The 23334-nt window shown below is 32.8% G+C and overlaps 4 protein-coding genes and 1 non-coding gene across 6 annotated transcripts; 4 read left to right on the top strand and 1 right to left on the bottom strand.

The window, feature by feature from the left end:
• The first annotated feature begins 1114 nt into the window (after window positions 1–1114).
• Window positions 1115–9570, top strand: LOC106775935 (probable sphingolipid transporter spinster homolog 2). The gene is made up of 16 exons (XM_014663192.2): window positions 1115–1350; window positions 1599–1730; window positions 2225–2326; window positions 2805–2909; window positions 3019–3094; window positions 3820–3894; window positions 4330–4432; window positions 4508–4570; window positions 5451–5532; window positions 5680–5777; window positions 5960–6036; window positions 6141–6254; window positions 7228–7347; window positions 7925–8053; window positions 8481–8559; window positions 9067–9570. Exons 1-16 carry the CDS (start codon window positions 1244–1246, stop codon window positions 9207–9209), a joined length of 1605 nt encoding a protein of 534 aa, XP_014518678.1. The 5' UTR covers window positions 1115–1243; the 3' UTR covers window positions 9210–9570.
• A 143-nt stretch (window positions 9571–9713) lies between these two features.
• On the bottom strand, window positions 9714–12723 carry LOC106775936 (soluble inorganic pyrophosphatase 6, chloroplastic). The gene is made up of 6 exons (XM_014663193.2): window positions 12396–12723; window positions 11554–11714; window positions 11062–11162; window positions 10785–10966; window positions 10244–10342; window positions 9714–9998 (listed from the first exon to the last, which is right to left on the bottom strand). The coding sequence occupies exons 1-6, from the start codon at window positions 12624–12626 to the stop codon at window positions 9906–9908; spliced, it is 867 nt and encodes a 288-aa protein (XP_014518679.1). The 5' UTR covers window positions 12627–12723; the 3' UTR covers window positions 9714–9905.
• Window positions 12724–16045: 3322 nt separating this feature from the next.
• Window positions 16046–19050, top strand: LOC106775541 (transcription factor bHLH25). Of its 2 annotated transcripts, none has more exons than XM_014662683.2 (5): window positions 16046–16371; window positions 16650–16728; window positions 16915–17475; window positions 18143–18514; window positions 18618–19050. In XM_014662683.2, the coding sequence occupies exons 2-5, from the start codon at window positions 16678–16680 to the stop codon at window positions 18684–18686; spliced, it is 1053 nt and encodes a 350-aa protein (XP_014518169.1). In that variant the 5' UTR covers window positions 16046–16371; window positions 16650–16677; the 3' UTR covers window positions 18687–19050. The 2 variants fall into 2 exon arrangements, with proteins under 2 accessions (XP_014518169.1, XP_022642660.1); XM_022786939.1 differs by lacking the exon at window positions 16046–16371 and adding an exon at window positions 16472–16529.
• A 1292-nt stretch (window positions 19051–20342) lies between these two features.
• TRNAV-AAC lies at window positions 20343–20416 on the top strand. Its single transcript has one exon. It is a non-coding gene; the product is annotated as a tRNA-Val (tRNA).
• Window positions 20417–20689: 273 nt separating this feature from the next.
• LOC106775120 lies at window positions 20690–22361 on the top strand. Its single transcript, XM_014662182.2, has 3 exons — window positions 20690–20857; window positions 20955–21293; window positions 21386–22361. Exons 1-3 carry the CDS (start codon window positions 20771–20773, stop codon window positions 22196–22198), a joined length of 1239 nt encoding a protein of 412 aa, XP_014517668.1. The 5' UTR covers window positions 20690–20770; the 3' UTR covers window positions 22199–22361.
• Window positions 22362–23334: the final 973 nt, after the last annotated feature.

The following is a 23334-nucleotide window of genomic DNA, read 5'->3' as shown; positions in this document are numbered from 1 at the left end:
TATTTACACATTTTTGCTTCAATGTTAACTGAGAAACATGTTTGAAACAACAAATAAAGTTAAAAAAAATTGGTAAAAAAGACTAAAACCAGAGTTTTTTAAAGTTGAAAGACTAAATTGTACAATAGTTTGAAAATGGACTAAAACCAAAATCGCTCTAAAGTATAGGGACTAAAAACATATTTAACCCATTATTTAATAAGAATCTCAAAAATAATTTATTTTAAGAGTTTTTATATAAGTTATAAATTACTTTAACTTTGTTACTTATTTAATTCTCTTTCATTAATATTTCTTATATTTTAATATTTTTTTATTTCAAGTTTGTAGACATAACATAATGAAATATTTCAATATTTATTAAATTATTTTTTATGGAGTTTAAATTAAAAAAGCTTTAATACTATAATTTGAAGTAACAAATGTTTTATTAAAAATATCAAAAAGGAATTTAGTGTAACATTAATTTAAATTAATAAAATGAATAAATATGATTAATATTTATCATATGAAATCTCATCTAAATAAGATAAATTATTGAAATAAAAAATTTAGAATTTTAAAAATTAATTAAAGTGTTAAAAAAATCAATTATTATTAAAAAATTTAAAACTACAATTAAATAGTATATTTTTCATTTCGAAACACAAATTTCATCAATGTAATATAAGTTATATAATTATATATATATATATATTTATCTTATTTTATATTTTCTAATTATTATATGGGTTATATTTTATCAAACCTTTTCAATTCAATAAACTAGTTTTTCAGTTCAAAATTTATAAACTAAGAACTTATCATCAACTGTATAATAATTTATCAGTTAGAAGTTGATTTCTCACTTAATTTTACAGAATAAATCTTACGATATTAAAGTATTCATGTTTACATATTACTTAAGTAGTCTCGAAAAGATTGAATGTTATGAATATTTAATTTAATTAAAAAAAATGGAAATCACATAAATAATCCGCAGAGTAGCATAATTATTTCCGAAGAAAGTCAAAGTAAAAGGTTTAGACGAGGCAATGATCCCATATTCTTTTTGTGAAAAACTAAAAGAAAGGAAGAATAAGAATCAATTCACTGTTTTAAAAAATGTAGGGGAGAAAAAACTGACAGCTTACGAAGAAGGAAAGATAAAGGACCTCTGAAGTTCAGACAGACAGGTTAACTACCATTCAACTATATTAAACTTTAGTACAAGTGTTGTGTTTCAAAGTACTCCAGTGTTGGTATGGCTCAAGATGATCACTCTCAAGTGAAACCAAAGCCTTCACCCGAGCCTATGGAACTTCGAATCTCCTCCATGATTCCCACAAGTTCATGGTTTACACCCAAAAGGTAAATGTGATGCTTCTTTTCTGTTTCCTTGCCCCCACTAAGATCCGTGCTAGTAAAGGTCAGAAAAATTCAGTCTTTCTAAGTTTTAGTTATGTGGGTGTGGGAAGAAAATTTTAAGCAATTCTGGGTCTTTTTTATTCTTTGGTGGTGGTGGTTGAGAGCAAATCTTTGTTCTTATGAAATGTTTGTGTGTTCTCTGACTATGTTTTCTACTTTGATTACTTTATCTCTTTTATCTTGTTTTGTAGGCTACTTGCTATATTTTGTGTGATTAACTTGTTAAACTATGTGGATCGAGGAGCCATAGCAAGCAATGGTGTTAATGGAAGTAGGGGAACGTGCACTGAGGGTAGTAGTTGCTCTTCTGGTTCTGGAATACAGTAAGATATACTCAAGAAGTTTCTCTCGCTGCATGGCATTTAATTCTCCATACACTTTTAAATTATTGGGTTTATTCCAATTTTTGGAATGGGGTTTGTTGATGTGTCCCATTTCAAAGCCAGAGGTTCTCATGGGGTTGCTTAGGAGGTTAGGGAGATTATTATTAATTCAATGAATCATAAAAACGAACCGTCAAATTATGCTTGATATACGAAACTCCAAAGATACAAGCTGTTTCAAAACGAAGACAAACACACGCTAAATTATTGCAATAAGAGAGGAAATTTGGGGCTCTTGCTTGGTTAACGGTTTGACTTACTATCATGCAAGCTTGTCAAAATAGCATGATCACCCTGTACGATGTAGAAATTAGTTTTCGGTATGCTAGATAACTGTTGCTGTTGCCTGTATGAGCTGCTCCCTGTGTTGCATGCAGAAGTAATTTTCAGCTATATAGTAGTTTTTGTCTATATATTTTTCTCCTTTTTCGCAGAGGGGATTTTAACTTGAACAATTTTGAAGATGGAGTTTTATCATCTGCTTTTATGGTTGGACTTCTTGTGGCTTCTCCAATATTTGCTTCTCTAGCAAAGAGGTAAAACATGGTTATCTTGCAATTAGTTGTATACTCTAACGGCTGTACTTTGTTAACCTTAAATATTCAATCCATTAATGCTTCAGAAGAAGAATTGTAAATGATAAATTCTGAAAGTTGAACCAGCTTTTGAACCACCATAGATCTGCTGCATTGAATTTCAAATTGCCTTTCTTTATGTACAATGTAATATGTAGCCAGCACAATCATCATGGCTATGACTTTAAAATATTAAAATCAGTGAGATCGTGCATCTAAAACAATTTGCAGCATAAGCTATCATGAAAGTTGGATTATCAATTTATTCAACCGTTAGTCCGCTAAAGTAAAGTTTGCTCTCAATTTACTAACATTACTATTCCAAAACAAGAATTTCTAGGCTATCATTGCCTTGTACATGTACCGCATGGTTGTTGTGATTTATAATTACTATTATTAGATTGAATATTAGTCCTAACACAACTATTATATTTTGCAGTGTAAATCCATTTAGACTTATAGGAATTGGATTATCAGTTTGGACACTTGCAACCCTATTTTGTGGTTTTTCTTTAAATTTCTGGTCTATTTCGCTCTGTCGCATGTAAGTCATCTAATTCCTTTATTTTTAAAGTTATGCAATTTTTGTTGTGTAGTTAAACAGTAAAAATATTTCTTATATTTTTCTCTTATGCTTTCAATGTTCTTTGTAGGCTAGTTGGTGTTGGCGAGGCTTCATTTATAAGCCTTGCAGCACCTTTTATTGATGACAATGCCCCTGTTCCTCAGGTTTGTTTCTTTTCCCTGGAAGCATCTCCTGCTTTCAGATTTGAAGAATGTCTATTCTGTCGCTCTGTTATGCTCAATGTAAAGCTGTCAAATGTATCTCCTGTTATTACACTGTAAAACGATGGATTTGTGGAGTTTGGGTGGGTTGAAGATCAATCTGCAAATATGATTTGATGTTAACATACAGTATCTACAGGTCTGCGAGATCATAAACAATTACCCTGGGTAGTAGATTGTTGTTTGCTTCATTAACTTGTGATTTATATTCGATTCTTGAAGTTGATATTGAGAAACTATTTCTTTTGATTTGTTAAGCTGTCAGTGGGTTTTGGCTGCTGACCTTTTAGAGCAAAACCATAATTTTCTAAATATCTTTATATTACTAATGTCAAGAACTTAATTAAGACTGCTGAGGGACTACATAAATGAAAATAAGACTGTTCGAATGTTGTTCAAAACCTTAAAACCAGTAATGTATACTAATCAGACTTTAACAGTTTTACTGATATTTAGTGCTATTAATCAATCATAAAGAATATCAGTTCTAATCAGTGCAGTCACATGATCTGCCTAAATTGTGCTAAGTTTGCTCAAAGATGTATTAGAAAACTGGATGATGTCCTCTGTATCCTTCTTGGTTGTTGGAATGTCATCTGTCATTGTGATTGATTGATTTTTTCTTTCCTTGGGGAAGAACTTTTTCTCATATTGGGTGTATGTCTCAGAAAACAGCATGGCTTGCAGTATTTTACATGTGTATACCATCTGGATATGCACTTGGCTATGTCTACGGTGGTTTGGTAAGTTGTCTGCTTTTCGTACCTCCATTAAATACTAATTGTAACACCTATGGTTAGTAAAAATATACATTTTCATTATTCCAATTTTTATTTGTACAGACTTATTTCCCTGGAATTTGAATATAGGATGGCAGCACATATTTCTTTCTAAATCTTAAAAACGTGGAAAGTAACAAAGTTGAGTGTAAAACTTTAAGTGATTAAGCAGTTTGAAACCATATTTTTGCTACAAGTAGGAAATGCATTATAATTAATTTAGAATAACAAATTCTTCCTTCCCTTTCATTTATTTATATTAGAAACATAATATTGGCCTTTTAATCAAAGAAAACATACGATTGCAAGTGAGGGAATCCCCCTTTAGATACTCAGCACTACAGAAACAACCAGGGTGTATTTTACTTCTGATTTCATCCTTTCTGTGTTTATTAACAGGTTGGAAGTCATTTTGGCTGGCGTTATGCATTCTGGGTAGAGTCTTTGCTGATGCTTCCATTTGCTATTTCAGGATTCTTTATGAAGCCTTTACAATTGAGAGGTTCACTTTTATCTTGCACCGTTTCCTTGTGAACCTCTACTACTATGTTTCATCTCTAAACTACTTTTGGATCAGGTTTTGTTCATGCTGGTTCAGAAAAGGGACCGAAACCCGAAGAAGTTGAGGCAATAGTTCAAGGTATCTAAGAATTATGCACTATCTGAACACACTCCTTTTCCAAAGTACCTAATAAGACCCAAAATCTAAATCTGTCTCAGGCCCAAATAGACAGGAAATTTGGTAAATATTATAATAAGAAGAAAGAGAAATATTGTAAAGGAAGTTGAGGGGAGACACACCTTATATTTAATATATGACAATACATGCATAACTCTATAACTATATAATGGAGATTTCTTCATTGGACATACATAAATAGCTTCTTTTTTTTTTATTTTATTTTTAGTATTACTTTTAAGCTATAATACAAAATTTACAATAACATTAATATAAAATAAAACATAGTAGAACGACTAGAAGAGAACAAAAGAGAAACTATCTAGAGGGAAGAGACTCCATGCAGATTAAGGAGAGGAATCTTTATGCTTCTGTTAAATATTTCTCTACATCACATGTTATTGTCTCTTCCGTGGTCTGAGTAAATAAAAATTCCAATTTATATTGCAAATAACCTTGACTTTGAAATACATTTTCAGATTAATTTTCTGTGTAAAACTAGGCTTGTTTCTTTTCCAGTTTTCTTTCAGTTTTTCCTGTTATTTAAAGCAACAGGGGAGATTATAAGTTTTGCTTTTTAGGAAAGATATTTAACGTATAAAAACAAAAACTACAATTGTTTTATGATGCTTAAAAGCGTCCATGTTTTGCATTGTCTATTCATCACCACCCTTCAAATCCTATTTTGTGGGAAGTAATATTTTTTTTTTTTGTTTTGGTTTGAATATATATTGCAATGTACTGAAAATTTAGGTTTCCGATTTGTTGGCTGGTTAATGGTTTCTAATTAACAATGCCTTTTTATTTTAGCCTTAATAAAATTCACTTGTTTGATTCAAAGCTATGGAGGCTTCCAATGGTAAAGATGAGCCACTGTCCTTAAAAGCAGAGCTTAGAGATAAAAATTCAGACCATCATTCCAAGTAAGCACTTACTCTGATTCAGAGAACACTCACCTTCTGAAATATTTGTTTTTTCCCATTATTGATTTATTGTATCTTTTAATGATTGACATCTACCATTTAGTGTCTGAAATACTGAACATTCTATCTGATTGATTCTCCCCTTAGGTCAAAATCTGCAACCCAAATTAATGAAAAGTTTTCAAGATTTTTGAAAGATATGAAAGCACTTTTGCTTGATAAGGTCTATGTTGTCAATGTTATAGGTAATTCTTCTCCCACTAACCTATCTATCCATTTACTGTGTTTTGTAATAGTTACCATATTTTGTTGGGAGATTAAACTCAAAGACTGCAATGTGGATAGCTTGCATCCTTGTGAACTTTCATATATTAATATCCTATAATTTTATTTTTAGCAGTCATTGTTTTACTTTGTCTATTTGCAGGTTACATAGCGTACAACTTCGTTATAGGTGCTTACTCGTATTGGGGACCCAAAGCTGGCTATAATATATACCACATGGTGAGATTTGCTTCTTCCAATCACACCTTATAGACAGAAAATACACTTTCCATGTAAAACATTGTGTGTATTATTGTAATACTAAAGTTGAATTGCTTTGGTAGGCTGATGCAGATTTGATATTTGGAGGAATTACAATTGTATGTGGAATAGTGGGCACTTTAGCCGGAGGCTTTGTTTTGGATTATATGGATAACACCTTATCAAATGCATTTAAGGTTGGTATTTATATTCATTATTTCTTTCCTGCAAACTATTTTACTTCAGTGTTCCTTACAATAATATGTAATCTTATACATGTTATTATATAAAAGTCATTAAGAGCAGATTATGGTAATAGACTATGAGTGCATGTTCCAGCTGGGACAGGCAAATTACGTTTAGGGTCATGGTTTCTTGTGCCATATGGTCTTTGATAATTTACATGGACCCAATTAACATTCTATTTGTGTGAATTTGATTATCTATAAACAGTCCCCAATGAATTTTGCCTCATGTTTGAGTATGATGAATCACTTTATGCCAACCTATTTTCAATAACTCTCTCGCATTTGGATTATATATCCTCACTAAATAGATGCTACCTTAATTTTGGAATTTACGATTTGTAAATGGCGTTTTTGGTCAGGCACATGCACTTCAAATATTAAGACTTTAATGCAAGGATGCTTTATTTAAATTGCTTCACCTAAGGTACTTTGGTATTGACCAGCCTCTTAGGTGAGGCGTGTGTAACAACAAGTTTTGAACATCATGGTTGCAGTTTTGGTGATTCTTAAACTGTAGATGACAGGGTTGGAAAGAAGTGTTGTAGAATACTAATCCTCTGGATTGGCCCTATTATGCTGAACTGATTAAAAGTGTAGCCAACTAGCCATAAATTGATTGAATTGCTCCATATACAATGTGATTTTAATCAATCTAATCATTGAAGAATAACAAATATCGCGTAGATTGCTTGTGACTAATTTATTCAAAATTGAATAACAATAAAAAGATAATCATATGTGAAGGTTAATATGATTTTTTGTTAACGTGGTCTATATTAAAGGAACTTTAATCTTATGGTAGGTTTTAGGATAAAGTTGTCAAATAAAATGATATCGAATAATGTAAGAGTGAATATAACCTACCCTAATGTAATTCGATTTCTCCTTTTTCTGTCGTACTAAACACACAATCCTTTTGCAGCTTCTCTCAACGACTACATTTATTGGTGCAGCATTTTGTTTTGGTGCTTTCTTATTCAGAAGCATGTATGGCTTCCTTGCTCTTTTCGCTATTGGTGAACTTCTTGTTTTTGCCACTCAGGTATTTTCCTTCTATGCATGGAATCTCTCTTTATATTGAAACAGTATCCTTTTTACATACTTATCAATTACCATCTATTTAGGAAATGATTTTTTTTTTTTGTTATCTTATGTTGCCAAATTAAATTCTTGATGAATAATTACGTGTTTTGAAGTAAAATTACTTATACATTTGGGAAATTACATGCAAACTTGCTCTCAAGAGCAAGGAGGCATCCTGCTGTTGGTTGTCATTTGAATTTTATGCTTGTTGCAGGGTACAATGTTTTTTTTTTTATTCCTTTCTCGTATCTATTAGCATCCGGAGTATATATCCCTGCTTCTTTAGATCAATTTATCTTAATTTTAACCTGAAATTTGAAAGAAAAAATTTTAATCGTAGTATGGTACTAACAAGTAACTACTGAGTTTGTACAGCATGCCTAACTTAGACAATTCCTGACTTCTGCACTATTTGAGTTGGGAAGAAATGTGATCATTATCACTAATCTAAATTATTGTTCCTTAGAGACCATTTTGTAACCAGATCAAATGTTGGAAGTTTAGTGCTAACTGTTTGCTTGCAATTTTCTTTTCAGGGTCCTGTGAATTACGTATGTCTACGTTGTGTTAAACCAAGTTTGAGGCCTCTATCTATGGCTATGTCTACTGTTGCCATTCATATCTTTGGAGATGTACCTTCCTCACCCCTTGTTGGAGTTCTCCAGGTTATTCTTTTGCTAACGTTTACTTGTACTGACATTGCTGAACACTTTTAAGTTAAGTGTTTTGGTGGAAATTGGGACTTTTACACACATGATGCCCCAGTTTGAGAAAAAAAATGTCAAACAAGTACATAATGCGAAATCGGGTGCATAAAATTGTTTGTTATCAAAAGAAAATAGTCAGCTTTTAAGCCAAATGCTTATGATGAGAAATGATGCTTTTACATGGAAACTGAAAAGGTCAAACCTACTTTATTTTAACCTATGTCATAAATTAACATGGCTTAAAATTCATCCCCAAAGTTCCACTGTTCTCATTTGTTCATTACTTACAAAGGGAGGGACGGACAGAGAAATTTACAGGTCACTGAATGTATTTTGTTGTGATATATAAGATTCTAATGGTTCTTCATACATGATGATAATGCAGGATAGCATTAACAACTGGAGAACGACAGCATTGATTCTAACATCAATATTGTTTCTAGCAGCTGGAATATGGTTCATTGGTAAGTCATCATGGAAATTTCTTGTTGATTTCCAACATTAGAGTCGTTGTTTGTAATTTTCTTTTACATATACTTGTCAGGGCAAGAATGTTCAAATTTTACAGAACTACTAATGAATCTAGGTTTTTTGGTGTTGTAACTACAAAAATACACTGATTTTGGTATATTAAAAAAGTTTTTAATATATTTTAAAATATGAAAATCAGTCTACATCAATTTATTTTCAAGATATAGCAGAAGGATAGCACTAAAAACTCAACAAAGAATTCAAATTTCACTACTAATTCACCTTGTAGAAACCAACTTGATTAAAATGAAAGCATATTACAACCTTTAACTTATACCTGTTATGGATGTTATTAGGTCGCATAAAAATTAACTTGTCTATTATCTTAAGGTCAAGATGAACTATTGAAATTTCTATAATCATTATCAGTTCTTAAAATGTCTAATTCTCAAAATTCATAAATGTTTCTGAATGTGTTGTATTCATGTATATTATGTCAGGGATATTTTTGCATACTGTGGATAGATTTGATGAAGACAGTGGACATCAAGTATCAAACGTTGAAAGGTCAAGCACCATGCCGTTGCTTCAAGAGAAAACTGAAGCAACATCAGCGTCTCCTTCTCTGTCCCAAGATCATTGATTTTTTTTTTTATGCCTGTCCAAGCACAATCGTAGCAACTATAATGTAAATAGCAATATCTTTTAATACACTTATCATGTATGTATTTGATCTTGGTTGATGAAAATTATTTACAAATAATGTAGTTCAGTTTATTGCTCCATCATCTTGTTCATAACGTCCCTAGTATATTTTTTTTTAATAAAATTACTGGCCAATATCCTTGCAGGCTCTTAACCGAAGCATAATACTAATATTAGGTTACTTGTCATTTGAAAATTAAACTGAACGTTTGTTTGTTGAACTGGAAGATTCATCCATGTACAAAATTGAATGTGATGATTATGTTAATCATAAGAAATTACCATTTACTTAGTCAGGTACAACCATCCACTATTTATATCTGGTTTAAGTTTATCATACAATTATTCTTCTACTTCATCCCCCAAAACCAAAGATGGCAAAAGTTTTTTATTGCCGTTTGAATTCTGGAAGAATTAAACTATCAGTCTGTGTCCACTCAAATTCGAGAACCAGATGGAATTGCAAGATAAAATGTACAATACACAAAGCAAGATGGATTTATTGAACTAACACCTGACCAAGTGAACATAGTCGAAGATATAACCGGTAAGCTAAACAGAAGAGATTTCTACTTCATAAATAGAATTGTACAAAATGCAAGCAATGGCATGAACACAGACCCTCCCAAAATCTCTACGCAAGAGACAACTCTCCTGCAGGAATTGATCTCTTAATAAGTTTATTCCAGGACTCGTTGGTCTCTGTGATAACCTTAAGCGCGTATTCCTGTCACCAAATATAAGTTTAGAGAGGTAAGAATCAGTTGACACAAATTGAGACCGTCACCAGCACACATTCACATTAACACCAATAATGATTAATTCCTTTGCTTTTAGCATTTTTATTGTCAATTTATGTTAAGTTCAAGAATCTATTTTGGTACTCAACAGGTAAAGTGCTACTCTTTCTTGAAGTACAGAGTAAGGAACTCCTTGTAATACTTTATTCAAGAGATTCATACAGGAAAATACCTTATTAGCTGCCTGGTTGCCGAGCCCAAATTTATTAGCAGGCTTTCCATCAGGTATCTTGTAGTCTCTGAACCAGTCCCTAATTGCAGTTAGAGTTCCCTGAAAACAACCAAAGATTATATAACAAACAAAAGTCGTTATCCATAATGAGCATCTGGCACAAAATTAGCATCCTAATGAAAGCAGCTTCAACATAGATGATTACTCAAGAGAAACGCATAATATCTACTGCTCCTAATCAGATCAAGGGGAGTGCTCAGAAGAACTTTCACAGAACTTATTTGAACTTATCTTCTAATATTATAACAACTTAAGCTGAAAATCCATAATATCTACTGTACAACAAATATTATTTATGTTTGACTAGTAGTTTTTTTAGTCAATATGCAGTAATAGTAAATAAGCTGACTGCCCTAACTAGGTAGTGTGGATGAAACAGTTAAAAAATCACCTAGCTGCTCGATGCAATCATAAACTATAAAATGAACAAGAACAGACTTAAGAAATAAGTTATCACACAGTCAGGTGATAGAGATATTACAGGAAAATGCTTCTCAACGTCATTAACATCATTCACCAATGACGCCTTTGGATCATCTAATGAGATTGCAACTATTTTCCAATCAAGTTCTCCTTCATCAATCATGGCTAATGCACCCAAGGGTTTGACCTTCAGAACCTCACCTATTTTCCTCTGTCTTTCACCAATCTCAACAACATCAACTGCAGAATTACAATGATTTCAGACATATTGTGTTGTATTCATAATATAACATTATGGCAGAGAGGGGAGTCTACAATCGTTATTAATGGAATACCTGGATCGTTATCTCCCAGTGCTCCTTCAACTTCAGAGTTTGCAAAAGATGGATCTTCCCATGTTTGTGGAAGTAAGCCATAGTTCCAATGTATATTGTAGCTGGAGAACATAAATAAGATGTGTTTCAGAATAGGCTAAATATGAAACCAACTCAGTCTAGCTTGATCAACAAGAGACGGTAAAAGAAGGCAAGGATGTGATGAACGAGATGCAAAATGCTTCAACTGTTAATGATAAAAAATTAACATGAAGATGGCAACTAAGAAGGAAGGGTAATTATCAAAGGTCAGCAATGGGTATTGAACCCTAAAAGTAGTAGATTTATGGTAGTAAATAGACAACACTTAAGAAGAAACACCACACCACATTTATGTCAGAAAGCATTAAAATAATGTAGAGAATAGATTTACGTTAAAAGTGAACTGCCAAAGACAAATAATGTAATTTAGAATAAGAAAGGAACAGTATGAGCTCAGAAATTGTATCTCACGGATAATATCGGAGCTTTCCCTTTTTTGTATCCTGTTTTATGGGAGTGAAAGCCTCATCAGTTGCAACCTCCATCTTTGCACTGGATTCTTTAGGAATCTCAACAATGAAGTTGAAGATATCATCACCCGATCGCAATGGAATATCATGCCAAGGAGAAACCTAAATATTTGCAAATTAAATTTTAGGTACAAGTAACAGAATCATAACAGGTAGCCCACATAGCAGAAAACTCATTCATTGAACTTTACTTCCATTTCCTAGTTGAAAAGCACCATATCTCATTATATAGTGATTCTTATTACATGACTACACGGTAATTAGCTTCCATCATATTAAGCAAATATAAATCATGATGAGTCCCCAGAAAACATTGCAATTTGGCTCCTACTCAACATTTCTTTCATAAAAGCAGAGGAATTGTAAGTAAACACGTACACATGCGTGAAACAGAGTATCTCGTTTAGCTAGTGAAGTATAAGAATATTCAAAACTACTCAACATCAGCCAAAACAAACACCATCCTTAACAACTTATCAAGCTATTGATCCATAACAGAAATCACAAATATTAAAGCAGACATTACCCTATTTACCTCAAATACTTCCATCACACAAATAACAAACAAACACAGAGAAACTGAAAATCATTGCATTTCAATTTCACTTTTCCATTAATCAAATACAGACCACTCACCATCATCATTCCACAACGAGTAAAACAAGAAGAAACTTTTAACACCCAACATGTCATTCTTCTTGTCGAAAGCAAAAGCCACAAAAGAAATCAATTCCCATTCAATAACAGAATATAAAAACCAAACTGACCCAATAAAAAAGGTACCTTCTTGCCAGATTGGTCAACAAAGAAAACTCTATAGTCGAGGGTTTCGGGCTGGCCTTCTTCCTTGACGACAATCTGGGGATTGTAGATGGCCCTGCAGGTATAAGACCTTCTAGTCCGACCAAATTTGAGGTTGTTGAGGGAAAGGGCAGTGCCACCCACAAAGGGTTTCTTTCTAAGGAGAGTGCATGTGGAATTGCTCGCTATGGTTATTGCTCTAGTAGCCGCCATGGATTATGCTCTTCCTTCTTCACACACTCTAAAGGCACAATCTTTGTTTGCTGATAGGCTTCTTGCCCTTTGTGGCAGTGTCTCTGTAGTGTTGAGTGTGTTGGGTTTTTATTATTCTATTTTTTTTTTCTGGTTCAAATTTGGCCATTGGCTTTAAGCGCACGTGAGGGACACTATATGCTTGTGAGAGTTGGAATATGACTTCTTTTTTTATTGCAGATAGTATGAATGAGCCAAATCACACACTATAAATTCGACTCTTACCAAGGTTATCGTAATTCATGATCAAATTTTTAATGTATAGATATGCTCTTAAATAAAAAATAAATAAATAATGTATGGTGCTGTTTTTAGAAAAAGGAAAAAAAAAAAAGAACAACTAATCACAGCATTATGTCAAATTTCACTGCTAGATTGATGTCACGAGGACTATTATTTAACGTCTGAATCAAGTTGAATTCTACTTTTTAAATTATAATAATAACAAAGATGTGATGTGTTTGAGAGTAATTCTTATTTTTCATTTTACTTATCATTTATAATATTTAAAAGATTAAACATGCTTCCAATCTTTTTAAATTTAAAATTAATATATTTAATTATTGTAAATATATAAAAAAAAAGTCTTAATTTCTTTATCCGAAAACTGTTTGGAATTTATTTTACCTAATTGATTTATAAGCAAATCTATTAGTCAGTAAGTGAAAGAAGAACTCCTTCGCGAGTTTATAGGAAAGGTTTGGAAAAGTTGTTCTCAACATTTGTAACATCAATCTAGAGGTAATAGTAATGACCCTTTCTAAACAGCTTGTGCAAAAAATTAGGACGAACTTAGAAAAAATAAGCAAAATTTATGTAACTAAATAGAGGAACAAGGTGATGTTAGAAACAACCATGTGCCAAAATTATCTTTAATTAAAATATTTGTACTCTCAACTACGTAGTTTATAATTTCCATAAGGACAAAAAATAACAAAGAAACACCCATAGATAAAATATAAAATTAGAAGAATTTAGATTCTAGAGGATAATAATTCTAAAAAAAAAATAAAGAACAAACTTATTTTAATTATATATATAAATTTTTAACTTAAAAATCATAGTTATCATTTTTCATCAATTTCAATTTATTTATATTACTTCAGAGTTAATTATGATAAAGTGTTAAGGAATTCAAATATAAATTTAATTTAACATTATGTGAAATAATAAATGATTGGAAATAATACCAATTCTTTATTTAAATTGAATTTTTGTTTTATTAATATATCTTGTATTCCGGCTATAGAGTCTAGGTTGTTTTATTACATGTTATTGAGTCAAGGTATTTTGTCAAACTATTTATAATTTTCAAAAAAATGTTTATAATTTTCACAATAAATTTTATATTAAAGGTGTTATTGGTAATTTTATTTTGTTTTCATCTAATTAAAGTTAGTACTAATCTCGTGATAATTTAATTGTTGGATCAATTGAACAATAGCTGTACGATTCATTATGTAATGGTCCATGTTGATATGACCATCCTGTCATAGAATACACTTTTGATTGAACATTTTCTATTGTTAACTCTTACATATGTTCTCACTTTTTCAAAGCATAATGTAGCAAGTTAGGCTTTCAGTAATTAAGATCTTTCTCTCCTCCTTTCCTTGATAAACCCAATAAGAACACATTTTATCATGGAACAATTTTGATTATAACTTGGTGTAATTTGATTTCTTATGAAATGTTTTCTATTCTCTATAAAATTAAAAATTTATTTTTTAATTTTTGATAAGAGCCAGTTACCCTTTCTGGCATAGTCTTTTTTGCATATTTTATTATTGTTTAAAAAATACGAAGAATAACAAAAGAAAAAGAAAGAGTTATAATAATAAGTGAAACTAAAAAGGTTATTTCCGAAAAATCTCAACTAATTTTAATAATTCAAAAGTACTGTTAATTTTGTTACCTTAAAATTCGTTTTTTCAATTGTGATGATTCACCTCCAAAATATTGGGTCAACTTGGTAGCCCAAAGTTGGAACGAAAGTGGGTTTTGAAAATGATAACCTAGAAAGGACCAAGTCCAATTGATTTGATTCGACAAGTTGCATGAATCTATCTAAGTAATGAGTTAAATTTTTCCTTAAGTATTAAAGTCAATTATATATTTAAATTCAAACTCAAGACCAATGCTCAAAATGTAATAATAATAATAATAATAATAATAATAATAATAATAAGAAAAAACCATTAAGTCGGACTAAAACTAGGCTGTGAGAATGACGACCAAACAAAGATTTTCTGAACTTCAACTGATGAGGTTAACATAACTATCTGCATAATTGATTATTATTATTAACAATTGTGATACAAATTTTTTTGTTTGAGTAAGTTTTACTAAAATATAACTTTAAAAATTAATAATAACCTACAAAAGGCATGAAAAAATTTAATCAAAATTCCAATTTTTTTACTGAGAAAACAGTTGAAGTCTTGGTTGAATCCCAAGATATCTGTGCAAACACGTCATCTAACTGTATAGCTTTAAATCTTGAATCAGAACTTAATTCATGATTAAACCTACTATATTAATTAAATTAGTCTGAATATGTAATAAATTTCCATAGTTTAGACTTGGAATGTCCTTTTAATGATCACTTTGAAATTAACAAGCTATCATATTCAATTTACTTTTGGTTTTTAAGAGGTGGGAACCGCCAAAATGAAAAAGTTGGAGTAACAAATCCACGTTTATAATGCAAGATTTCTAGAAAAGTACTGTCAAAAATGGCCATTTGTTCTAAGCCAGCATGTCCAAAACTGGACTCAACAATAAATTTCCCACATGAATCACCATTTGCTAGCCACTCTGGCTCCGAGTTTCTAGGATTGGCGCCAACTGAGTTGGAGAATTATTTGAAAATCTCACCACCATTATTATTTTATACCCTTTGATCATAACAGCAGCACTATTTTTTTCTCTAATTATTGCCTAACTTGTATTCACACTCCTTAGCAAACGACAAAACTACCATCTCTGCAATTTTGAATATCCTTTTAATTATTATGTGGACTCTTTAATAAGCCGGTTATAGGCCCACACTATCACTGAACCATCAGTTTCCTCTTCCACACATGCCCTTTGGCAATTGGCTGCAATTTTCTTAGTCAATGGAAACTTTGTTGTGTTTCAACAAAAAAAGAAAACTTAGAAATGTTGTTCATGACCAACCTTTTCATTCATATTTGGAAAATGACAACTTACCAACCGGTAATTGATTGCAAGAATCGACTTACCATATAAAAGACATGATTGCACTATTTTGTTAATTTCCAAGATCTTGCTTGTTTGTTACTATGGATTTCAAATGATATTGACCCAGAGAATGAATAATTGATGAGGAGGGATCTAAGGGAAAAAGGCACAAAAGGGTAAAAGGGAGTTAGGCAAATAGCCTTTGAGGTTTCAGACTTTGTGAGGGACCACAAGACGAGGAACCATCCTTGGATTTGCGAAGCTATCATCAAAAAATTTCAATGTCTAGTTGGTGAAGAACACTGCCAAAGTCCACAAAAAATAACAATCGGTGGAGGTATTTATTTGTCAGCATGAAGGAGGCTCTAAATATAAAATAGGATGAGTGTTGTCTGTTATCCTTGGTTGACAATAGCCTTTTGTGGTTGTGTATAATCCCATTCACATCAACAACCTGTGACCATCACAGTGCAACTGTGTTATATGTTGGAACACTCTCAAGGTAGAGTATGAAAAAGGAATTACAGCAACTGCTGCAGTAACCAGTATTTTTAAGATCTTTTGTAGTATATATATATATGCATGAACATGAAAGCAAGTTCCGAAGAATTATTCTCACTTATTGATTTTAATGCATGTACATGGGAAGTTGTAGTCTGAGTATGTGGTTTTCCTTCTTCCATGAGTTTTTTGAGTAATGGCCATTCAGCAACCATTACTATTAGCTACATGAATTTTTTAAGTACCAGACTGATGAACTTCTTCTTACTTCTGTTCCAGGATATTTTCTTCAGACGTTTTTCATTGCATGAGGAGTTTTCATATGGAGATTTCATCAATCAGAGGGTTACCTGAACTGGTAAGATGCATATCTCATGCATATAATTATTTATAATTGGAACTATAAGGTAAATAAGTATATGGAATTTGATGGTGAATCATTTATTACATTCTTATATTTGGAATCATTTAGATTTTTAGTTAGGAAACATGTATATAATATATTCTTTCTGTCTAATGAGTATAATGTTTTCTGATTTTTCAGGGGATAATAGAGGATCCTAACTTTCTCCATCAGTGGCAGTTAAACCCAGCTAATACAAGTAGTTTAACAGGAGCTGCTTTTGGTGAGAGTTTGCAGAAGCTCTCATTTTCTGGCAACTCAAACTTCAACCCCAAAGCATCCATGGAAGCATCACCAAATGGAAATGAAAGACCAACAAAACATCTCAGAAACAACAGCTGGAATGGCAAGAAAAGTCAACATCAGACACCAGAGACACAATATGCTTCATGCTCAAATCTTCTTTCATTTGTTAATTCGAATTACATAAATGAATTGGGACTAGGGAAGCCTAAGGTGGAAATGGCGTGTCCTAAAATTGATACTAAAATTGATAATAGTACCCTTGCAGAGATGCTGGTCTCTCAAGGAACTTTGGTAAATCAAAACTATCACTTCAAGGCCAACCAGGAGGCCATAAAGATTGAAACACGTCCAAAGCTTTCTCAACCTCAGGACCACATAATAGCTGAAAGGAAGAGGAGAGAGAAACTCAGCCAACGGTTCATTGCTCTATCTGCTCTCGTTCCTGGCCTAAAGAAGGTGCCGAATAATGTTGTTAATGCCTTTTAATTTTGTCATCATGATTTTTAGGTCAATGCTTATGTCTTTTATAAAGGTAATGTGTTGATTATTGAACATATGAGAGTTTTTGTTGGAAATCTAAACATGAATCTATGTTTAGAGATGAAAAGTTGAACACAGAAAACTCATAACTCTATTCTCTTAAGGTTTTTGATCAAATGTAGTATTATTCTTTTATCATAGTTTGGTTCAGGTTTCATTCGTGTTGTCTCTTCTCATTGCAATACACCTGATAAAGACACATCACCAAATTGTCTTAAGATTTTAGGTTGAAAGTGGTATTTTTCAGTAAATTTCCTCGATAAAGATTTCTTGCTTCTTTTGTCTAAACATGTTTCACCTTAAATAGTCTAGTAAGAAACTATAGAAGATTTCATGTATTCCTTTGGTATTTCATCAACTCGATTAGGATATTATATGAAATCTTTTGAATGGAAGACAGAAAGAAAGCTCCTGAATTGAATATGTAACATTATATGCTAGTAAATAGTAATAGTTTTTATGTTGTCCTAGTTGTTACTATTTAATTTTTAATCATTCGCTTTCTTAGATTATGACTCCTTTAACCCGAAATAATGTTTACAGTCTCCTTTTGCTTTTTTTTTTTTCAATTCCCTACTAACAGATGGACAAAGCTTCTGTTCTTGGAGAAGCAGTGAAGTACTTGCAACAGTTGCAAGAGAAAGTGAGTACTCTTGAGGAGGAACAAAACAGAAAGAGAACTGTGGAATCTGTTGTAACTGTGAAGAAATCTCAGCTATCCAATGATGCTGAAGACTCTTCTAGTTCAGATACCGGTGGTACATTGGACGAGGCACTACCTGAAATTGAAGCAAGATTTTGCGAAAGAAATGTGCTCATAAGAATACACTGTGAGAAGAAAAAAGGAATCATAGAGAAAACGATCAGCGAAATTGAGAAACTCCATTTAAAAGTTACCAATAGCAGTGCATTGTCATTTGGGAGTTTCATTCTTGATATAACTATTATTGCTCAGGTAATTTCTGCACTTTTTCCATTCAAATAATTAATAACTGTTCATGCATAGTACAAAATGCTCAATTGGTACGCATCATTTGCTGTTTTGCACCAATTTGCAGATGGATATGGAATTTTGCATGACAGTGAAGGATCTCGTGAGAAGTTTACGCTCAACATTTTCATATTAGTATGAACAAGTTTCATATTAATTCAAGTATGAACAAGGTTCACGAGGAGTGCAACCAATATTATCAAGTTTATGTTCTTCAAATAATAGTTATGTTTTCAAGGCCTGCAATGTCTGCCACCTTCATCATTGCTCTGAGGTTCATTTTGCAGGAGGGTTTTTCCATGGCTAACTTGTTGGCTATTGTCACCCTCTTGTTTTATGAGTGAATGTAGAGCTTCTTATGCATCTTTTTGCAGGAAGTTGAGAAGATCAACTGTACCTGTTTTCCATCTATTTCTTACAGGGCTTTGTTCAGTCACTTGTTATGTTTGTTTTCTCAAGTGTTATGAGTTACTCTTTTTTATTGAAATAAATAGGTTTTGGTTACATTCTTAGTGATGGAATAATGGTATTTTTACCTCTTACGTGTTGCCAAATTTGAACATGATATTCTACAAGCTGTAGTTTAGATATTAACATATAAATCTCACAAAATATAAAAATGATTCAAAGACAAAATAGATATGGAGTTTTAAATGTCATTATCTGTTATCGCACCAAAACTATATTATGTCTTAATCAATTTTTCATTTCGGTAGTTGAAAGTGCTTACTGTTTAAAATGATTTTCCTCCAATCCCATATCCCACCATCTCCAAAAAAATAAGCATCATAGACAAATTGTTTTGTGTTTTTTATTTTTTCTGACAGATTTGATTTTCCTCTATCCTTTAAAAAATGATGTTTTCTAAATTCGATGCCTTCAATCTCAACCACAGTTTATCTTTAAATATAAAACCAATCCACCGAACGTGTAAAGAGAAAAATATTAGCACAAGACGAGGAATTTTAAGTTATTCCTTTTGGAAGTCTAAACTGATAATTTTTTTAAAGTGCCTAATAATTGTTAATTAGAATGTTGCTTTTAATCTTAATTAATGACCATTTCGAATTGCCCGTCATTTCTTTTGTTTTTATATGTATGGCACGTCAATTCTATTTACATACAGAGTGAAAAAGGAAAGTTAGATATATATATTTGCAACTAGACATTGCTTATAATGTTTATTAAAATGAAGAGAGAGGTCACTTGAAAATTATACCCGGTCAAGGGCTATTCAAATTACAACTTGATCCAGACAACCCAGAAAACATTAGGAGTTTTGTCTTCACATGGTGTGTGTGTATATATATATATATATATATATATATATATATATATATATATATGTATATTTTTTTTTCTTAACAATATAACTTATATCACTGTCATGATTTCTTTATAATTATAGTCCCATAAAAGATTGAAATCTTTATGATCACTTTATATTTGACTCAGATATTCTTATCATCCAGCTATTTTTATTTTCTCATGGAGAGGAAGAGGGTGACTAAAAGATGATTTAAAATGATAAACTCTATATTAAAATTTATTATAAGGTTTATTGTTGAAATTATTAGGCCAAAACTAATAAATATTAGTAAAACTGTTGCTTAACTCTTTAAAATAGTATAAAAATACATTTTTGTCATGGACATAATCTAAAGATATATTTTATAGAAATCGCAGAAATGGAATATAACAAGCTAACTTTTATAGAATACATGTGAATGGATCAACTTTTGACTAATGAAAGTATAAGTAAATAAGATAAATCGGTAACTCTTCGCAATAAGGTGTCGTGGTGTAGTTGGTTATCACGTCAGTCTAACACACTGAAGGTCTCCGGTTCGAGTCTGGGCGACGCCATTTATTTTTCTTTGGTTTTAGCAAAATCGAACAATACTGTAAAACGTCGTCGTTTTAAGGTTGAATCTTGTTCGCATAAAAGCCGCGTGATTTGGGGGAAGCTACGGCTAATGGAAAAGAGGTACGGAAATATATCCGCCACATTTCGACCGTTTCGCCCTCCACGAATAGCAACCAATCACATATCTCCATAATAAGTTTCTCCATCCTCATTGGTCCACGTCATCACCCGAGAACCTTCTTTCCAAAAACAAACTACTGTATATATATACCGATGCTTTCATCATTCCTTCTCCCAAACCCACACGAGAAAACACTTTCATCATCATCGAACGAATAATTTCGAATCGCACCATGAAATCGCTTCTCCTCTTCGGAATCGCTGTCCTGCTCTTTCATTCATGCCTTGCCTCTGAAATCTCCTACCCCAAGGCCATTTCGGTATGTCCCATTGATTCAATCCTCTTTTCTTTTTCTTTATATAAATGGTGTTATCGTAGGTTCTGGATATAATGTTTCGCGTTTGTGGTTTGCGCAGGATTTGAAGGATTCAATTATGAAAGGATTTGGGATTACGGCGGAGGATGAGGTGAAGATTACGGGGTTCGATCCTCGAGAAGCTGAAGTTGGGCATTCCGTGGAGTACCGATTCGACTTAGAAATCGATCATCAGGTCATTCCCTTCAAACTTCTCGAAGACGTCAAACGTTGGGATTACGTGGATCTTCCCATTTTCCAGTCCCAGGACCAGGCACATACAGGCTTGGTCCAGAAACGGGCCTCGGATAACAGGCTTCCCGTTCTGGCTCCCTTCGTCCTTGCTGGGCCCATGGAACTCTGGATTCACGACGCCAATGACATGAGACTCTCTCTTCCCGTAAGCCCTAATTTTAATTCAACCTTTTTTTTCATTGATTGATGATTGTAATTTGTAATTGTGAATTGATAAAATGTGATTTGGCTCTGTAGCATGACGTGGATGCTGGTGTGTTGAAGAAAGTGATTTTGGCGGAGGGAGCGGCGGTTACCGTTAAAGGTGCAAGATCCGTTAGTCTCCGTCAACCGCTTGATTTTCCTCTTCCGTTAAACCGGACGGAGAATGGTTTCGCTAACGGTCTTTTGGCTCTCGCTGGACATCTTCGCCATGCTTCTAGAACCCAGGCTTCTCCGATTTTGTCGCTGAGAATCGTTGGTCCCACGTCGATCGCAGCAGCGCCTTCCGACTCAACAACATCAACCTCGTTGAAGCTTAAACGTCTTGCACCTGGTCTTGTGGAATTGTCTTCGCCCTTGAAGACCAAAGAGGTTGAGCCATTTTCGAGCGTTGATCTCGAGGGTGAAGCGCCCACGATTCTTACACCCACTCAGTTTTCAACTTTGTGGCCACTTTCTTCGATTAATGGGTCGAATGCGAACTTGTTGGGGTTTGAGAAACTGTTACATTCTGTGTTAGGGCACAAAGCTGACAAGAAAGGTTCTTTTAGATTGTTGAAGGCTGATGTTTCTGCTCAGACTTACGTGAAGATTGGTTTCAAAGCTGAGAAGAAGGTGAATGAAGAGGACTTGGAGGGTTACCCTGCGTGGAGAACAAAGCCTGAAACTTTGACAACACATTTTGAGGTTCTGGCTAAGGTGGATGGCGAGAGAGTGGTGCCGGAGAAAGTTATGCAGTTGAAACCTGTTGTTCCGGTGGACAATGTGGCGCCCAATTTGCTCGTTGGGAATGTGTCTATGTCGAAGATGCAAGACGTTCACCCTCCTCCCAACCCCTTTAGCCTGTAAATTGTGGAAAGGAAAAGGGATTGGTTGTTTTTGTATACTCTACTCAGTAATTACAATAGAGAGAAAGATGTAACGTCTTGCATCACTTTTTTATTTTGGTATATACAACAGTTAACACATGTAAAATTGTATAAAGAGAAATTTGTTTTATTTTGGCACCTTACATTTGCTTCTTGCACTTTTTAAATCAACTATTTTACTCAATCTATTAGATGCAATCCCTTAGTTTGTATGTTAGTCTGCTTCTCAACATGTTCGGAAGGAAATTCCATTATGAGCCAAAGACTGTTTGCACATAAAGTTCACTTCTCTTTGGTCTCTAAAGTCTCTCTCGTCTATTCACTTTTCTGTTCAAACAGTTGAATTTGTCGTCATTTATTTCTTTTTAGCAACATCAAATTGACTACAATTAAATTCAGCAGGCTTTTCAAAATTGATAGTGTTAATGCATTTATTAAATTTATTTTTAACAAGCTTTTCTGACTCAATATTTTTTTATGATTTCATCTTTTCTTATTGCAAAATCCTGTTGTTAGTGAGTCCCCTGCTTAGACATTCTTTAACTTGATGTCTTTCTCTCACTATTTTGCTTTTGCTCATTCCTTTTATTCTCTTTTATTATGTTAGCAGTCATTCGCGGTTTGTCACTTTTGTTTTGGTGTTCTTCCATTCCAATCAGAGTTTGGTTCTTCTTCACTAGTTTAAGCGGTAGATTGCAACCTACGATCAGGAATTTGAATCAGAGAAATCTCATTTCAAGCTCCATTCCTCATTTTTTCTGCATAAAATATTGTTTTTCTCACTTCCTTTGATTATTTGATTTCAATTTGGAAAAAAGAACATTAAATACGTTTTATTGAAGCATGCTGATCAATGATCATGATCTTTTTGTCTCTTCGTTTTTTCACAAGTGTTTTTTTAGGGAGATGTTAAAGGACCCACTTAGTTATTCACACTTGTTTTTATAGGAGGATAGTAATCGGACCCTGCCAATTCCAAACTCATCAAACTGAAAACAAATTTCTAATTTTCATAATAAGTTGTTGTTTGCTTTGTTTTTAAATTTTAACAGTATTTTATCTACCAGTCTATTTAAGCCATTACGTATGATAAATTGGCTAAGACCATGTTAGTTT

Source organism: Vigna radiata, chromosome 10, assembly GCF_000741045.1.
Source record: "Vigna radiata var. radiata cultivar VC1973A chromosome 10, Vradiata_ver6, whole genome shotgun sequence".
Taxonomy (NCBI): domain Eukaryota; kingdom Viridiplantae; phylum Streptophyta; class Magnoliopsida; order Fabales; family Fabaceae; genus Vigna; species Vigna radiata.
This window is presented reverse-complemented; position numbering and strand designations above follow the sequence as displayed.

What these genes read in the sequence shown, in the direction of transcription:
- LOC106775935 (XM_014663192.2), top strand. Translation starts at nt 1,244, where the DNA reads ATGGCTCAAGATGATCACTCTCAAGTGAAACCAAAGCCTTCACCCGAG. An exon ending in CCTTATCAAATGCATTTAAG is followed by an intron (nt 6,255 to 7,227) that starts GTTGGTATTTAT and finishes ATCCTTTTGCAG; the next exon opens with CTTCTCTCAACGACTACATT. An exon ending in TTCTTGTTTTTGCCACTCAG is followed by an intron (nt 7,348 to 7,924) that starts GTATTTTCCTTC and finishes TTTTCTTTTCAG; the next exon opens with GGTCCTGTGAATTACGTATG.
- LOC106775936 (XM_014663193.2), bottom strand. Translation starts at nt 12,626, where the DNA reads ATGGCGGCTACTAGAGCAATAACCATAGCGAGCAATTCCACATGCACT. An exon ending in TTGACCAATCTGGCAAGAAG is followed by an intron (nt 11,715 to 12,395) that starts GTACCTTTTTTA and finishes GCAAATATTTAG; the next exon opens with GTTTCTCCTTGGCATGATAT. An exon ending in ACTGGGAGATAACGATCCAG is followed by an intron (nt 10,967 to 11,061) that starts GTATTCCATTAA and finishes GTAATTCTGCAG; the next exon opens with TTGATGTTGTTGAGATTGGT.
- LOC106775541 (XM_014662683.2), top strand. Translation starts at nt 16,678, where the DNA reads ATGAGGAGTTTTCATATGGAGATTTCATCAATCAGAGGGTTACCTGAA. An exon ending in TCGTTCCTGGCCTAAAGAAG is followed by an intron (nt 17,476 to 18,142) that starts GTGCCGAATAAT and finishes CCCTACTAACAG; the next exon opens with ATGGACAAAGCTTCTGTTCT. An exon ending in ATATAACTATTATTGCTCAG is followed by an intron (nt 18,515 to 18,617) that starts GTAATTTCTGCA and finishes ACCAATTTGCAG; the next exon opens with ATGGATATGGAATTTTGCAT.
- LOC106775120 (XM_014662182.2), top strand. Translation starts at nt 20,771, where the DNA reads ATGAAATCGCTTCTCCTCTTCGGAATCGCTGTCCTGCTCTTTCATTCA. An exon ending in CCTACCCCAAGGCCATTTCG is followed by an intron (nt 20,858 to 20,954) that starts GTATGTCCCATT and finishes TGGTTTGCGCAG; the next exon opens with GATTTGAAGGATTCAATTAT. An exon ending in ACATGAGACTCTCTCTTCCC is followed by an intron (nt 21,294 to 21,385) that starts GTAAGCCCTAAT and finishes TTGGCTCTGTAG; the next exon opens with CATGACGTGGATGCTGGTGT.